At 49.5% G+C, this 17,067-nt stretch overlaps 3 protein-coding genes across 4 annotated transcripts in view; 2 read left to right on the plus strand and 1 right to left on the minus strand.

Annotated features, from left to right (window-relative positions):
• Window positions 1-3,548, plus strand: part of LOC117650219 (flocculation protein FLO11) — a 32,383-nt gene extending 28,835 nt beyond the window's left edge. For both annotated transcript variants that reach the window (XM_034393463.1, XM_034393464.1), the window contains exon 4: window positions 636-3,548. In XM_034393463.1, the coding sequence (XP_034249354.1) occupies window positions 636-922 (287 nt within the window). In that variant the 3' untranslated portion in view covers window positions 923-3,548. The remainder of the gene's footprint in view (window positions 1-635) is intronic.
• A 761-nt stretch (window positions 3,549-4,309) lies between these two features.
• LOC117650221 (suppressor of cytokine signaling 6-like) lies at window positions 4,310-7,168 on the plus strand. The gene is made up of 3 exons (XM_034393467.1): window positions 4,310-4,479; window positions 5,214-5,701; window positions 5,790-7,168. The coding sequence occupies exons 2-3, from the start codon at window positions 5,231-5,233 to the stop codon at window positions 6,174-6,176; spliced, it is 858 nt and encodes a 285-aa protein (XP_034249358.1). The 5' UTR covers window positions 4,310-4,479; window positions 5,214-5,230; the 3' UTR covers window positions 6,177-7,168.
• A 1,207-nt stretch (window positions 7,169-8,375) lies between these two features.
• The window catches only part of LOC117650589 (calcium-activated chloride channel regulator 2-like), a 79,698-nt gene continuing 71,006 nt past the window's right edge, over window positions 8,376-17,067 (minus strand). Inside the window, exons 2-6 of the mRNA XM_034394118.1 lie at window positions 14,925-16,517; window positions 14,270-14,765; window positions 13,724-13,995; window positions 12,452-13,643; window positions 8,376-10,411 (exon numbers count right to left, since the gene is read on the minus strand). Coding sequence (XP_034250009.1) covers window positions 12,537-13,643; window positions 13,724-13,995; window positions 14,270-14,765; window positions 14,925-16,517 — 3,468 coding nt within the window. The 3' untranslated portion in view covers window positions 8,376-10,411; window positions 12,452-12,536. The remainder of the gene's footprint in view (window positions 10,412-12,451; window positions 13,644-13,723; window positions 13,996-14,269; window positions 14,766-14,924; window positions 16,518-17,067) is intronic.

Raw genomic sequence — 17,067 nt, forward strand, 5'->3', positions numbered from 1 at the left:
GAGCCCCCGTCCGGGAGAACGGTGATGCTGTCTCTCTCGCACCTGTACGGCACGCCCCGCGAGAGCGAGAGAGACAGGCCTCCCGCTCGAAATCAGTCTCCTGGCGGAGCAAGCTTGGTCCTTGGGGCCCCTGCTCGTCGTCACTGGCTCTGACGAGAAGCACTTTCGTCGCTCTGTCTCTCTCACACTCATGGGCCGTGTTGGAGGGGTGCGAGAGAGACGGAGCGACGGGAGCTGCTGACTGTTGCGGCGATTCCAGCATTAGTTTGGCGTTGAACCTCTCAAGCCAACTGCCTTTTTCTTCCTTGTTTCAGGTCCAAGAAGCTTTCTTGTTTTACACTGGCCCGTAGGGACCGAATCCCTGGTCTAGGTTTTCCTCACTCATGTTAGTGCAACTCTGCCCTGCCAACCCTTTAATAGCCATGTCTCCGTAATGCCTGGCGTTTGGCGATTTAACTCCTGCACTTTAGTATTTCGATTTTCAGGTAGAGACTTGCTCACTGTTGCAGTCTTTTGAACAGAGTAATCCCGAAATAGTGACTGCATTGCCCCTCCTCGTGGCACACCTTGTCCAGCCTGCCCTGCCCTGCCCTGCCCTGCACTGCCTGACCCTTGCCCTTGTCCTTGTGTTGTAGGTAGCGGTAGTCTGGCTAGCTACACCCCCAGCAAGTTGCAGCTGGGCGCGCTGGGCGCCTCGGAACCGTTCCAGCTCGGGGTGACCCGAGTTCCGTCCGCCTCGTCGCCCAGCCTGTCCAGCCTGTCATCCCCGGACGACGCGGCCAGCGGGGCCTCCACCGCGTCGAGCGTGGACACCCTGGAGGCGGACCGGGACCACTCCGACGACGGCGACCACCTGAAGCCCGCGCGGGAGGGCGAGTCGGTGACGTGGAGCGAGGAGTCGGGGACGGACCTGCTTTTCTGAGAGTTGCTTGACTTGGTGAACAACATGTAAATAAAGGTTCACCAAGGAGAATATTGACGCGAGGGCGGCCAGGGCCAGACGCCGCGGACGCTCAGCCATCATTGCTCGGCGCTCGGCGCGACCGCCCTCTTTGACACTTGTGACACTGTGCCAGTTCATCGCCCCAAATTGCAGGAAGACTTGAGACGGGGCATTCTAAGTGTGGATTTCAAGTATGAGTGTGTGTGTGATTCTCTGAAGAGCAAATTTTTTCAGTCACACAGTCACCGTTTGGCAGAAACTCATTATCATGACACGTCAGAGTCTGAAAGGAAATAGTACTATTGTTGGTTTGGTCTTTAAACTCAATGTATTCCAAACTTTTATTAAATTCACAAGACATGTTAGGAATGTTTTAAATTTGACAGTTGTTATGTATGTTGTTCCTTATCAGAAATTAGGCCAGCTCTTGTCATGAAAATATGCATTTCAGTAATGTAGTAGTAGATCGGACTTGAAATTCTTCTTTGAATTGTTCTTTCAACATAATGTTCCAATTTTTTTAGTATATTCATTGGTATAGTGAGCAGATGGCAGATGGCTTTTCTACATGCTTACAAAATGGTCAATCACTGAAATTACTATCTCCCCTGAGTTTTAGTTTCCATGTATTTCTACAAATTTCATTAAATTTGTCATGCTAATCTTTAACATTCATGTTCTTTATGGTAGTAAATAAATAAGTAAACGAGCTTAAGATCTAGAGTCAATTAGTCAATGGACTGGTCAAATTTCTATGAACGTTTTCTTTGTTCGGCCTAATGAGCTGCAGTGTTTCAAATGTTTGCCTGTACAGTTTTGCGGCTGTTATTTCCAATTTGACTCCATCCAACCTTTAACAAAATTTTAACAAGAGCAGCTGATTAAGAGAACAAACTGCTCAAACTTTTATATTGATTAGCACTCTACTTTGTTTCCTCCATTACTAGTATGTAAGAATATGGATGACGTTCAAATTTTTTCGCCTAATTTTTTCAAAGGGACTACTATCTTATTATGATGGGCCTGTAGTGCCAACATTCCACATGCTGCTGAAACATATATAGTTTCATATTGTACTTTCACAATTCTGTCGCAACTGAATTTATGTCAAAATGCTGTCACTACAATGAGTATTTAGTACCACTTCTGATGAATCGATAGTGCAATGTTACTCGTGGCTACAAAATTCTAGGCCACAGTTGAAAATCCCTTTGTAGTCAATATTCTCTTTGTGTACATATTGTTAAAGGTGCAAATTTATATTAATAACAATCTGTTTTATTATTGTTAAGACTTGTTTAAAACATAGTTTTGTCCCCAGCCTGGTAAAAATGTGCAACTTATTTCTTAATACTATTATTTCAAGGCTGTTAATTTTAAGAATGGGGTAATGTAACTTGTATACAAAGCATTTATTAGAAATTGCTTCTAGGCACGTATTTTATTTGATGATGTGAAACAAATTATTCTGCAATGAGTGTGATGTGCTTACACTGCCAAAATTATTTAAGTTTCTATTACATAGACCTACTCATGGCATTAGATTAAATTGAAAGACACGATGAAAAATGTTTGTTGACACGGGGGTGCTCCAAGCAGTCTTGTGTTGTGATTCTCTTGTGATGTGTTTGCATTGCATTCTGCAGATTCACAGCAAGACTTTGTTTTGTGATATTGAGTGGGGGTTACCAATTAGCACCATGCTATGTTCCCCTATCCCGTCTGATTCTTTGTAAGTTTTAACTGTAGATAAGAATGGTTGCGTGGTATTACTTTAGTGGGTCCAATCCTGTACTGACAGTAGGCCATAATGATGCACTTACATTCTGACATCAACTGAGATTTCATCCAAGCGCTGTATTGCAGAGCCATCAGATGAAGTGATCAAGTTTATCATATGTGATTTTAAGGTTGCCAAGTAAGTGACCTTGAATTTGTCTTTAAATTTCAATTTTGTGAGAATAATGTGTAATACCATGCAATACCTGGACATCAGTAGGGAATTGATAATACTAATTTTGAGGCATACGTATCTCATTGAAATCTGAGTAGTTACTCATTGTATATTCCCATATCTCTTCTAGTCATTAGTGATTTTAGTGTGGAGCAAAGGCTAGTGTCGTTCTGCCACAAAAGAAAATTTGGCTACTGTTTTCAAATAAGATTTGCCCCAAAGATTCAGCTGTACCCTCACAGCTCATTAAACTTTGGGATAACCGCAAACCATATGAGTATATGGCATTTCTGAAGCCCTGTGGATTGTAATGCTACATTTGCCACAGTTGTGACCTTGATAAACCAAATGAATTACTTCATTGTAGTAAGCTGATTGCCATCAGCACGGTTTCTCCTCGGTGATAAATTTGTGAAAAATTTAAACAGTGTATCTCTGTTTTTCATCCTGTATATCAATGCAATCATTCTTTTCCTTTCTTGGAAGAAAATCTTACAAATGCGCCATACAGTGGCTCTCTTATGTACGATAGCTGTATATTCCCATGTATAATTTAAGTTAACAAAATGAGAGGTAGGCCAATATTATGAAAGTGTTGTATTTGTATCATTATTCATCAATAGTGTGGATTAAAGAAAATGTCATTGATAATTTGTCCTTCTTACTTCCCACACTTTCCAATTTCAGAACTGTACCAAGGCAAAAAGAAGAAGGCATTTGTAACTTACTTTGACTCGAGGTTTCTTTAATTCTTTAAAATGCTAAAATTCTTTAAAATTTATCAAAATAAGTTATAGCCAACATCAACTTTTTGAGCATAATCAAAGTGTTATAAGCATAGGGAAGAAGTGAACCATACAGAATCAACAGAATAATGTCAAAACAACATAAGGAGAGTCAACATTTGGGATAAGTCATTTTGATAAACATTATAGAATGTTCAAACAATGCACTTCACTAGTAGACTATAGAGGATGAAATGTGGGTCTTTTCTGGCACTAAGGTAAAGCGAGGAAGGCATGTCAAAAGACCCGCATAAAGCTACACAAACATGGAGTTTACACTGTAGTTGACTTCTTGTCTCAGATTATCCATTGCCAATTTCTAAGCTAAGTACTAAGGACTTCATGGTCATGTCAGTTGGTCTTTACAGCTGAAGCAGGCAGAAGCTAGCAAAATATTTGATGTGCTTGTGGCAGGGAAAACTTTAATTAGAACAGCAGACATCCAGCTGAGTTGAAAACCATTGAAACAGAAAAGAGTTGAATCGAAGGCAGTTGTTAGTTGGACGAGAAAAAAAAGGGCGGTGCGCATGAATCATACCTCTGAATTATGGGATTATTTTCAATTTCAAATACTCCCGCCCCGCCAACCAGCCCAGGGAGCTATATTTTTCATACTGTAAGTGTGTCCGTGTCGTTGCGTGTGTCTGTGTGTGTGTTTGAGTCATGATAATGCTGTTGTAGCTTTTATTCGTTTTGACAGTATGTTTTTTATGAATGATCATTTTGAGACGGAGTACTCGAATAGACAGTGCTGCCTTGAAGGCTTCTTTTCACTAGCATAAACTAATATGAAGCCGGTTAGTACGGAGTTTTAGAGTAGTAACTTTAGTCCTCATAAATTCAAAGTCTCTTTGAAAACACATATTATTTATGTTGCCCGGAGATTTTTCTCAACCATGTACGCCTGAGAAGAGATTCTTGCTGGTTTCCGATTTAAATGGACGCAATTATTAATTTCGTGTCCTATTTTGCTTGTTTTGTTGAGGCTAGGTTAGGGTTTCGCCATCTGAGTGTTGCTGAGGGTGGTTGACTTATTATTTACGTTTAGTTTAGGGTGGGTGAATCTAATATAACTACTCAATATTCTTTTGATGTTCTTTTAATTTACCCGTTTACTTCATTTGTTCATTTTACAACGGTCACTCCTAAAGGTCAATAGCCTAAACCTATATCTTAAGACAAATATTTATTTTTGGGGTCAACTTTATTTGCACCTTTTGTGTAGTGGCCCAAGGGCATGATCTCAATGAAGAAGAATTTCTCTCTCTTTCCCTTTAGCCCAGAGGTCCTTTCAGTTCAGTTTTAAAATTTTAATTGATCAGAAATTTTTTGAACTCATGAACCTGCATCATCTGTCACATGTTTCACATGTCCTTTTGTTGATGACACAACCAGCAACCAGCTTAACACAAATAGTATCTAAGAAGAATTTAATCAACCTCCTCTTTGTTTATTCTGTCTTTAATATTGTTTTGTTGGTATGTTTAATTTTAATTTCTTAACTAATCTTCGTGTTCTGTCATGTCCGCAGCTATTTAATTCTCTGAGATGACCTGCATCCAGAATTCGAAAAAACTGCACAATAGGAGCTTAAACTACATCAACTCAGTCTTCAGACAAGGCTTTTCAATGCGAGCAGATATGAATCAGCAAGAGGATGATAACCATGATGAAGATAGTGACAATGAACAGTCTTCTGATGAGAAACCTTCAAAAGCAGGATTTCTTAGTAACATTAAAAGGATAATCACTGATGTCCGCTCCAAATATCGATCCAGAGTTCAGAAATCTTTGTCTTTAAATGAATCTAGAGGTCCATTTTCAACCATGTCAAATTCAAACCCTTCTGATGAAAGTCCTGAGGAAGATCATCCGATTGCTGACATGGACATGACTGACCAAACTCAAAGCCTCTCCGGCCATTTGCAAGAGCTTTCTAAGTATGGGTGGTATTGGGGTCCCTTAACTCGTGAGAAAGCTGAGGAAACATTATCTAACCAACCTGAAGGGTCCTTCCTGGTAATACATTTTGTTGATTGTTTTATTGTGTTTTAGGGTTTTCTTATTTATATTGCGTCTAATTTTGTGCTTATCCTTTCTTATCCAGGTTCGAGACTCGGGAAATGACCATTTTCTTCTGACCGTCAGCTTTCGCTGCTCTGGGCGAACTTTCCACACTCGGATCTTTCATGCTAGTGGGAAATTTAGTTTGTATTCTGTACCAGAACCATATCCTTTCAGTAGCATTCCTGAAATGATTGAGCATTCTATCAGTTCGTCTCAATCCAATGTGTTTTGCTATTCAAGACCACGGTCACCTGGACATCCATCATTTCCTGTCCGACTAGCAAAACCAGTGTCTCGTATCACTCATGTGGAATCACTTAAATATCTATGCCGTTTCGTGATTAGACAACACACTAGTGTAGATCAGATCAAAAATTTGCCTCTTCCAACAAGTGTTTGTCGATATATTGAAGAGGGACAGTTTTAAGTCAAAGGGTGTTTCACTGATATTATCTGTAAATTAGTGTACAAGAACTTGAGTATTATCTTACATCTTCAAAGGTTTTCATTGGATGCAACATTGAAAAACGCACTTCTGTTCTGATTGTACTGAGTTTTTATAATGTGTCCCTCAATCTGTCTCTCAATAGAGGCACAAAATAAGTTACCTAGTCAAAATCTATTTGATTCTTTTCATGTGACATTTTTATAATTATTTCTGGCATACATCCTGCCAATTATTTTAGAAAGATGATTTTAAAGATGTTAATAATGATTGATATGAATTATGTGATACTTGAGTAGTCTGGAGTTGAATGTGACATAAGTTTTATCTCTACCTGGAGTAACACATGTTTTGTTGTGTGCTAAAACAGATTTTAGAATGTTGTAGTGTATCAGCATTTGTGGTTGACATGATTTATATTGTGACTTGGGCCATCTTTATTAATCCAATGGGTTTTAACAACTGTTTCTTGTTGGACTTGAAATAGCCTGGACCACCTCTGCTTTCTGAGATGACATCAAATTATAGATGTGCTTTTTAACATCTGATTGTTGATAACTAAAATTAGAATGCAAAGACTAGAGATCAAGTTTATGGCAAACATCCTCATGCTGATGCTGGGATACAAAATACCACTTTATGACCTGGTATGAAAGTCTGAACATTAGTGGTATTATTTTCACAGGAGCCTATTGATTATTCTTTTTGTGTTATGTAAGTTATTATGTCAACATAGTAACTTTGTATATGCCTTTGTTGTTGTTAATTTGTAAGGTCTATTGTCTATTGATTGTTCAAAGATATTTGATACTAATGATTTTGATTATGTCTGAATGGTGCACACACAATTCCAACAGAATACACCTAATTATTATTAAAACTGAGGGCTTTTCTACCTGTGTCAAGATTTTTATGGAATGAATTGGAAGGAAAAAGTTGTTTCCCTTCTACAATAAATGAATAAATAAGAAGTCAGATGAGGTACTACCTGCAATAATTTGGATGTGTTTCAACTTTATGCCTATTTATGTAGTGTTTATTTTAGGATTTTTTCCATTTTGCTATTTGTACAATGCTTTTGTTAATATTGATACAAATATACCTAAAAATATAAAAACAATAACTCTCTTCCTCTTCGCCCTCCATGATGGCCGCCACTCTGCAAACTGAGGTGTGTACATAGTACACTCTTATTAGAGCATGCTTCCAAGCACACTCTTATTTACAGCATACTTGCTAGGCACACGCTTAAATAAAGTGTAAGGCATGTACACGCTAAACAAGAGTGTACCTGCTAAGTACACTTAAACTGGCCCGTGCTTTTAGATAGGAATAATCGAGTGTATTTTAGCGTGTACTTGCAAGGTACACTCTTATTTAGCGAGTACATGCCAGGCACACTCTACTTTAGCGTGTGCCTGGCAAGTATGCTGAAAATAAGAGTGTGCATGGAAGCATGCTTTAATAAGAGTGCACTATGTACACACTTTAGTTTGCAGAGCACGACAAAAAGGGAGTATGTAAGCAGATGAGTGTACAAGTGGCTAAGAAAGAGCAGCCGCCACGATGAAGGGTCAAGGTTTGACTCCCAGGCGTGCTTAGGCCAAAAGGGCGGTGTGACACAACAGCGTGTCAAATGGGCGGCCTACCTTGGCTCTGTAAGGGCCAGCTCCCAACCCCAGCGTGTCTAATGGGTGGCCTACCTTGGTGGCGCTAAGATGCGAAAGAGTTCCCGCCGTCGGCTCCCACCGCTGCCTCGCATAATGCCTCGCATTGAGCTAGTGTTATCGATGGACCGACCGACCGTCTGCGACCGACCGACCCATTGCTTTTTTCGACGAAAATGGTCGACCACCTCCGATTAGTCTGAAATTGCGTCTGAAGCGTTGCTATGTCCGTGCGCAATGTTCTTTGGCGCATTCTGTATTGTTTTTGAAATGACCTTTAACGTGAAGCTTGTTGAACTGAACGATGGTTTGCCTATCTTACAGGCGCAAGCTCAACTAATTCCCGATTTTCACCAGAAAAAAAATCTACTTAATTTATATTGCGCTGAAAAGGCCATGGGTTGCCTACATATTTCCGGTACATGACTAAATAAGTCTAGTTTTTTGATGAGAAAGGTTGTGTAGGACTGAAATGGTCCTCCATAGTGTCAGGAGTTATAGGAAAGAACATTGGTTTCTTGTGAGATCACTTCAAATTTATTTATAATTCTACTATGTTATCATACACAGATCCACTTCATACATGCATAACATTCAATTTTATTCATAACATTTTAACTATATAACATTCTAGCATGGCAATGTATAATTTTATATTTACAAACAAAAAAAATATTTACAATATGCAATTGATTTCCACTACACACTTAAAGTAGTGAGTTCAGTCAGTCTTCCCTCCCGCCAAGTTGTCAATTTACATGCAGCATTTCTGGTGGTGTCACAGATTTTTCTGTGTACTATGGATTATCACTGCATTAACTGAACAAAGACAGATTCTTTTCTTTCAAATAAGAATGGGAGAGAAAGGCGGACATGCTGCAAAACAATTGAAATTCTTAGGCGCACATGCATGTGCTAATGACTAGAACGCATGCTTCAGGCAAAGGCATACAGGAGCGCCGTTTGAGCCCCGATGTTCCGAGCCCCAACCTATGTCCGAGTTGAGCGCAGATTTTGGCCTTGATCCAAGCCCCAATGTCTGGAGCCCCGGCATGATTCCGGTTCAGCCCCGACCCGAGCTTCATTTGAGCCCCGCGGCTCAATGCGGGACTCAAATGGGGCTCACGTCGACGCTGAATGCGGGCTCAGGACAGGGCTCCGGGCTCAGGATATTGGGGGTCGAGTCGCTGCCGAGTCGGGGCTCAGGTCGGGCTGGGGTTGGGGCTCTGGTCGGGCTCAGACCGATCGGGGGTCAAACGGGGCGGGGCTCATGTCCTGTACGCCCATGCAGAGCATAAAATGACACACTTCATTGGGTAATTTTTAAAATACAAGAGCACAATGCAAGGACACACTATAACAGGGACACAATAGGGGTTGGCATCATAATATAATGTAGACAATGATTTGTAGTATAGAAAAAGTGCAATGACACAAGTACACTAAACACAACGTTCACTGTGCTTTCCCAAGAGATGCCTTTTAGGCAACCCATGGGGAAAATGTCAAGGAAATAACCCATTGCCCTAGCATTGATGTTCTTGTTACTGGGTTGATAATTTGATACATAGGAAATACCGATTTATCCTAGAAAGTTGAACTGCAAAGACATAAACACAGATAGACAAGGCTAGACACAAATGGACACAGACACAGCGAAGCACAGATAGACTCAACTAGACACCGAGTTTAAATTCGAACATACAAACAAATATAGAGAAAAATTTCAACAGAAACAAAAACAATTGAGGACTATAGATAAACTTACGAAAATAGACAGAATACACTATACACAGATAATTATTATAATTTAAAAACATTGACTATTCCCAAGTGAAACCAGAAGTCACTTTCCATCCAAGAGACGTCAATTTGAGTCATCGAGACCCAAAAATGGTCCCTTAACTTGACTGGAAGTGACATCGTGACATCCATTTGGAATTAAGGCGTTAATACTAGTTAAATATCTCTTCAGGCAGGCCAAAGCCGCCCCACTCTGCTGCACAGTACCTTTGGAGAAACACACTTTACAAGAGAGAAATAGGCGCGAGAAGAAAAGACTAGAGGAATGACGTTTCACACACTGGGCAACAGCTTGGGGTCGCGGCGGAAGAATCTCAGAGACTTGCCTTAACAATCACACGTGGATCATCTCCCAGGCCCTTGGCAGGCACTGTTGCTTTCGCAAGTGTCCAAAAGTTGAGCTTCGCGTCGCACTGTCGCACTCACACTTGTACCGGTAAAGGCGCACGGCGTTAACGACGTCTGCTAGGGCCTGCGCCTTGAGGTTGGCCCTCAACTGGGAATCGGCATTGGCCCTTTTGTGCGCCTCCTTCTTAGCCCTTGCCTCCTCCTGGACGCGGGCCTCCTCCTGGGCGCGGGCCTCCTCTTGGGCACGCGCCTCCTCCTGGGCGCGGGCCTTTTCCCGTTCCCTGGCCTCAGCCGCGTCCTCTTCCACGGCCTTCAGCCGGTCGAAGTCCTCGGCTAGGGACGTGGCCAGGTGCCGGACCTCTGCTTCGGCCATGGCCAGATCACGATCCTGCTGCGAGCTAGGGGCCGTCGACATTTGCGACTTTTCGATTTCGACAACGGAATAGCACTCAAAAGTTGCGTTTTTTAATGCTGATTTCAGATCTGTCCTTGGTTTTGCGATCAGACAAAGCTTTGATGACCCTACCGGCCGTTTTATGCAAAAAAGCGGTGTTTTTCATGTTTCTACTGTGTTAAGGCCCCCGGGACAGCCTCCACGTCGTCGGCCAAGGTAGGTGACCGTTGAGTTGTCTTCAGTAGCATAAAAGAAAAACACTCTGAGCCACGAGGGGTCGAGGGTCACCCCTCTAATGTGCCAAAGACCTGAAAAACTGAATTTTTTTGGTCGAAAATCACTAAATTTTTTACCATTTTTTCACCGTTTATCGACTATTACGAGAGCCCACGGGCCCGAGGTCATAACTTACGCAGCCCAAAAAGGTGTCACTGGGTATAAGAAAGGTCACCCAGCCCCTCCCCGGGGCCCGGGGAGGCGCTGGGGCAGCGAGAGAGGCGGTGTCGAATATGTTCAAAATGACCAAAATCAGCTGATCGGCCGCCTGGGACATGCTGTGTAGGGGATGGGAGCGTGTCGCCGCGCCGGTCACGACGCTTCGCCCGCTGCCCGCCCAGCCGGCCTGCTAGCTGCCTCTGTCGCACCCCGGAGGCAAAGCGACGGAGTGCTGCTGGCGCGTGTTAAGTTTGAGTTGCCTAGGCACAGTGAGGCAAGGCGTCAGAGTCGGCGGTGACCGCTGCAAGCGTCGTGCCAGCCTGGCATATGGTCGACATGAGCCCCGATGGCCTGAGCCCCGGCCGAGCCCGACTTGAGCGCCGACACGAGCACTGACTGAGCTACGATGGCCAGAGCCCCGAACCGAGCCTGGTTTGAGCTCCGACCTGAGTCCCATCTGAGCCCCACGCCGAAAAAACTTCCATTTTTGAATTGTTCTTCAAAATTTTGGTTCAAATTGAAAATTTTAACTTTTTAGGCGCGGGGCTCAAATGAGGATCAAATGAGGCCCAGGTCGGGGCTCAAAAAAGGCTCAGGTCGGGGTTTTGGACATCGCAGCTCGAGTCGGGCTCGGCCGGGGCTCAGTTCGGGGCTCTGGCCATCGTAGCTCAGTCAGTGCTCGTGTCGGCGCTCAAGTCGGGCTCGGCCGGGGCTCAGGCCATCGGGGCTCATGTCGACCATGCCAGGCTGGCACGACGCTTGCAGCGGTCACCGTCGACTCTGACGCCTTGCCTCACTGTGCCTAGGCAACTCAAACTCAACACGCGCCAGCAGCACTCCGTCGCTCTGCCTCCGGGGTGCGACAGAGGCAGCGATGGATTCTTTGGAAACGCTTTTAGCCTGCCCGCCCTGCAGCTCCCGTCGCTCTGTCCCTCTTGCAGTCTTACGCAGCGCCGACGGGCTGGCAGGCCGGCTGGCTAGCAGGCCGGCTGGGCGGGCAGCGGGGGGAAGCGTCGTGACCGGCGCGGCGACACGCTCCCATCCCCTACACAGCATGTCCCAGGCGGCCGATCAGCTGATTTTGGTCATTTTGAACATATTCGACACCGCCTCTCTCGCTGCCCCAGCGCCTCCCCGGGCCCGGGCAGGGGCTGGGTGACCTTTCTTATACCCAGTGACACCTTTTGGTCTGCGTAAGTTATGACCTCGGGCCCGTGGGCTCTCGTAATAGTCGAAAAACGGTAAAAAAATGGTAAAAATTGAGTGATTTTCGACCAAAAAAATTCAGTTTTTCAGGTCTTTGGCACATTAGAGGGGTGACCCTCGACCCCTCGTGGCTCAGAGTGTTGTCTTTTATGCTACTGAAGACAACTCAACGGTCACCTCCCTTTGGCCGACGACGTGGAGGCTGTCCGGGACCCTTTAAACACAGTAGAAACATGAAAAACACCGCTTTTTTGCATAAAAGGGCCCGGTAGGGTCATCAAAGCTTTGTCTGATCGCAAAACCAAGGACAGATCTGAAATCAGCTTTAAAAAAACGCAACTTTTGAGTGCTATTCCGTTGTCGAAATCGAAAAGTCGCAAATGTCGACGGCCCCTACTGCGAGCGCCCAGGTCCAAACCTGAGATGCGGCTCCAGGATCACAACCACGATACAAGAGCAGCGCGCGGGTTCAAACCCGCGAAGCAAATCTCAGACCATCGTGACGTTCCTTTTCTTGCGGTCGCTGTTGACGGAGCTGAGCGAGCCCTGCAGGCTGGGGTTGAAGGCCATGGCCCGGTTGTTTTGCAGGAACCCTTGCTGCGGGTGGGGCTGCGGGTGGCACTGCTGCCGCACGCCGTACATAGCGTCCTCCTCGAAGTGCAGGTGCGGCAGCGGCGGCACGGGCGGTGAGTGCGGCTCCTGGTAGTACTGCTGGTCGTACTGCGGCGGCCTGCCGTCCACGGCGTGCTGCGGGAGCTGCGTGTGCTGGTGGTGGTACGGCTGGTACTGGTACTGGATGTGGTAGGCGGGCAGCGCGTGCTCGTCGTCGTCGGGGTTGACGCGCCGGTCGTGCTCGCCCAGCAACTCCGACGCGCTCCACATGCCGAAGGGGCTGACGGGCTTCTGCTCGATGTTGCCGGTGTTGAACGGGATCAACGAGAGCTTCGTCGTGGCGGGCATGCTGTGCGTGGGGCTGGGGTGCCCACCGCTGTGGTTCCCCGGCTGCGCGTGCATGTCCATCGCGTCGTCCACATCCAAGCGCCTCTTCTGCTCGAAGCAGGGGCTGTTGTCGGCTTCGGCGCAGGTCGCTGGGGGCCTGGGGGGCCCGCCGCCAGGGGCTCCGTTGTTGTGGTTTATCTTGACGGCCCTGGGGGTTTCGCGGCGCACCACGCACAGGTAGCAGTACACTCCGAGGCAGATGACGAGCAGGAGGACGCCGCCGATGACGGGGATGATGATGTCCAGGCCGATCTCTAGGTAGCCGGTGACGCGCTGGTCGGGGCCGTCCTCGCCTTCGGGGCCCATGTCCCACGGCGGCATGTCGTGGCCGCCGGCGTCGTTGCCGCCTCTCACACTCGTCGGGGTGGTCACGACCGGCGGCGGGGACTTGACGAAGACGCGCACCCAGTTGGACACGGGCCCGGGGCCCAGGTCCACGTCCTCTTCGGGGTAGGCGCGCATCGCCACGTAGAAGTGAGTGTCCAGCAGGCTGGGCTCCAGAGACACGTCCAGGGTGAAGCTGATGAGCTTGCCGGGGGACGCGGTGGGCGGGAAACCATGCTCCCAAGTCTGGGCCTGGGTGTCGAAGGCGTCGATCTGCGGAGGAGAGACTTCGGTTAGCCACGCCTGGCGCGCAACTCACTGGGCAATGACGCGGCCGCGGAGGCATATCTTACCAATTCACGCAGTTGGGTGGAGTATTTGATCTCGTAGCGGTCCGCTTCGAGCCCGCCGAAGTCCGGGCTGGTCCAGGTGAGGCGCGCTCTGGGTTCCCCGCCCAGCACCTCGACGCGCAGGTTACCCACGCGGCCGGGCGACGTGAACGGGGAGTCGTGCTCCAGCATCGAGGCGGAGTCCCCGAGGACCATGGTGAGCGGCGGCAGGATGCGTTGGAACGGCGGCAAGATGTGTTGGGCGGGGGTTTTGAGTTCACTGCCGCAGCAAGAACCTGGGGGCACAGAACAGGGCACACCGTTAGCGACACGTCCGGACACGTCACAGGCAGGCTGGGCCGGCTGGGCCCGTCACCCACTGTAAAACACTTTCTGGTGCGGACGTGTGGAGTTTGCGGACTGCTCACTTATTCAAGTGTAGCCGACAGAGCTTGGTTTGGTGCAAACGTGAAGAACTCCACACTTTAAGTGTGGAGACAGTAAACGGCACTTCCAAGTGCGGAGACTGCAAATTCCACACCTGCTCCTCTAGTTTCACAGTGCACTTACCGTAGCCCTCGACCGGGCTGTGCTGCCCCTGGCGGTTCTCCTTCCAGGAGTAGGCGGTGTGGCCGTTGTCCGTGACCGTCACGTGGAAGGTGTAGGTGCCGGCGCCGCTCATGAGGGTGCTGAAGTACCGCGAGTAGATGCCATCGCCGCGCATGAGGTCGGGGTCGCCGGCGCCAGTGTCCAGGAGCAGGAACGTCTCGCTGCTGACCGTGGTGTTGGTCTGGTTGAGCTGGGCGGGCTGGGCGATCTGGCCGGGCTGGCCGGGCTGGCCGGGCAGGTTGGGGCGCGTGATGGTCACCTCGACGGAGGCGCCGAGCACGGGGAAGTGGCCGTACGTCACTTGGACGTACAGCACCAACGGGCCCTTGCCCTTGGAGGTGTAGAAGCGTGCGCGAACCACGGGGATGAGCGGGGACCGGGCGCTGGCCACCACCTGCACGAAGTGGGGCTGCGGGTTGCCGCGGAAGCGTTCGATCTTGTACTGCCAGGTGCCAGTCTGAAACAGAATAACAGAGTTCAAACCACTGTGCCTTCCGCGCCAGTCAGTTGGGTTGCCTACCCCCAGACTGACGGGCGGCCGACAGAGCATAGCCTCGCGAGGCAGTTGGGTTGCCTAACCTCAGAATGACGGGCGGCGTGGCGTGGCGCGACTTACCTCGTTGATGTCGGTGGCGAGGGAGAGCATCCTGACGTTGATGTGCTGCTCAGTGCGCAAGGAGTAGCTCTTATGGCTGGGCGAGACGAGGAAGATATTCCTGAGCAGCGGGTTCTCCGTGTCGTAGGCGTACACGCCAAACCGTGAGGGAGTGCCCATGCCCTCCTCCATGACGAAGGACCCCGTCAGGTCTTTGGACAGGTCGTTGAGCGCGCGGCGGTGCACCTCGATGGGCAGGAGGCTGAGGTGGCCCACGTAGAAGTGGGTGGTGATGTCGAAGAGGGCGGTGGTCAGGCGGAAGTAGGCGCCGAGCATGGACATGGCCATGCTGTAGCCCTTCTCCTCGATGATGAAGGCGAGGGTGTCGGTGACGGAGGCAGCAATGTCGAGGGGCGAGCTTCTGATCACGGCGGGGTAGGTGATGGTGGCGACGCGCACTCCGTCGGCGGCAGCCTCCATGGCGGCGAGCTTGAGGTCAGCCGGGTTGTCGGTGCCGCACCCGACTAGGATGATGACGGAGCTGGCGGGGCCGCTGAGGCGCTCCCGTTCTTTCATCAGTTCGCGTGCTTTGCGCACGGCGCAGGACAAGCAGACGGGGGCGTGGCTCTCCGCGGCCGTGTAGGGTATGTTGGAGGAGATGAGACTGCGGGCATCTGGACCGCTGATGGCCTGCAAGGGGACGGTGTAGGCTGAGGAAGACTCGTTGACTACCAACAAGCCGACTTCGGTGTTGACGGTCAGGTCCAGGTTGGCCCACTTGCGAACCGCCGTTCGGAGGAAGGTCCAGGTGTCGCGGATGGACATGTCCTTGGAGTCCTCGACGACGAGCATGTAGCGCGTCAGCGTCGCCCGCTTGTAGACGAAGGAGGGTGGAGGCACGGGGACTGACGCGTTGGCCCTGTTGCTCCCCCGAAAGTCATCGTGCAAGTTGATGACCTCCATGACGGAGCGCCGGCCGCAGAAGGCGTTCTGCTTGGTGGGTGCAAGTCTGTCGTGGGTGTGTTCGTCGCAGAAGTGGTCCACGTGGGGCACGGAGGGCGCGAACATGAGCGAGGAGTGCGAGGAGGGCTGCACCAGCTCGGACAGGTTGGCGTGGTTGGTGCCGGTGGCGCACGCGGTGTGCTCGCCCTCGAGGGGCAGGTCGGAGCAGCCCGTCAAGGACAGGCGGTTGTTCGGCTCGCGGCGGTGGCAGATGGGGTAGATGGGGTCGTCCTCGATGCCGCTCTCGTCGAACACGCCGTAGCGGTACTTGGCGAACTCGCGAGCCAGGCGCCTCCCTAGGTCGGGGAAGGGCTCCTCCAGCAGGGTAGAGCCCAGGTACACCTGGTCGCCCGGCTGGCCGCAGCCGCGGGACTGCTGCGTGAAGAGGTTCGACCCGAAGGCGGGGTCCAGCTTCATCACCGTGATGTCCGGGGTCTCGCCCATGGACGAGACGACGGTGGGCTTGGCGGCCTCGCCGTCAGGGCCGATGCCTGGCAGCGGCGGCAGGCAGGATTCGCCCCAGGAGTCGGGTATCAGCACCACGGTCTGCCCGATGGTGGCACGCCCGTCCAGGGCGGTGCGGAGCGTGGCCGAGGCAGTGGAGATGGCGACCTGCAACAACGAGAGAAGAGGAACATGAGGACCTTTCTCGGGCAAGGGAATGCAGAGGCACTTCGGCCCTTTGACACGACACGTTTGACACCCGAGCGGACGGCCGCCCTTCGACTGGCAATGGAGACTGGAAGGCGCCGGCCGTGCGCCGCTGGCGTGGTGGAGGAGTCCGTTTGAGTCGCCAACACACATCGCAACTGCGGCGCAAGGTTCACAGTTCACCAGTCGCTCCGTTTTTGAAAAGCTCGCCCGCGCGCCAGACCAGGCGACGACGGCCATGTCGGAGCCAGCAGTGCAGTGCCATGGCAATCGCATGGCCGGGCCCGGGTCAGGTCCCGGCTCTTGAATGTCAAGAGGCCAAGCAGGCAGGCCAGGCAGGCCAGGCAGGCCGCGTCCGCCGCGACGACTCGCAGAGCCCCGACCCGGCCGGCCGGAACCGTTAAGCCCTCTCAGCGACACGGAGTCGGCACTTCGGCACGCCACCGGGCTTGGCTGGGCCACTATTTGCCCGATCTCCAGGATGCTGCAAACCACCGGGCGAGTCACCCGT

This window comes from Thrips palmi, unplaced genomic scaffold (assembly GCF_012932325.1).
Source record: "Thrips palmi isolate BJ-2018 unplaced genomic scaffold, TpBJ-2018v1 HiC_scaffold_5, whole genome shotgun sequence".
Lineage (NCBI taxonomy): Eukaryota > Metazoa > Arthropoda > Insecta > Thysanoptera > Thripidae > Thrips > Thrips palmi.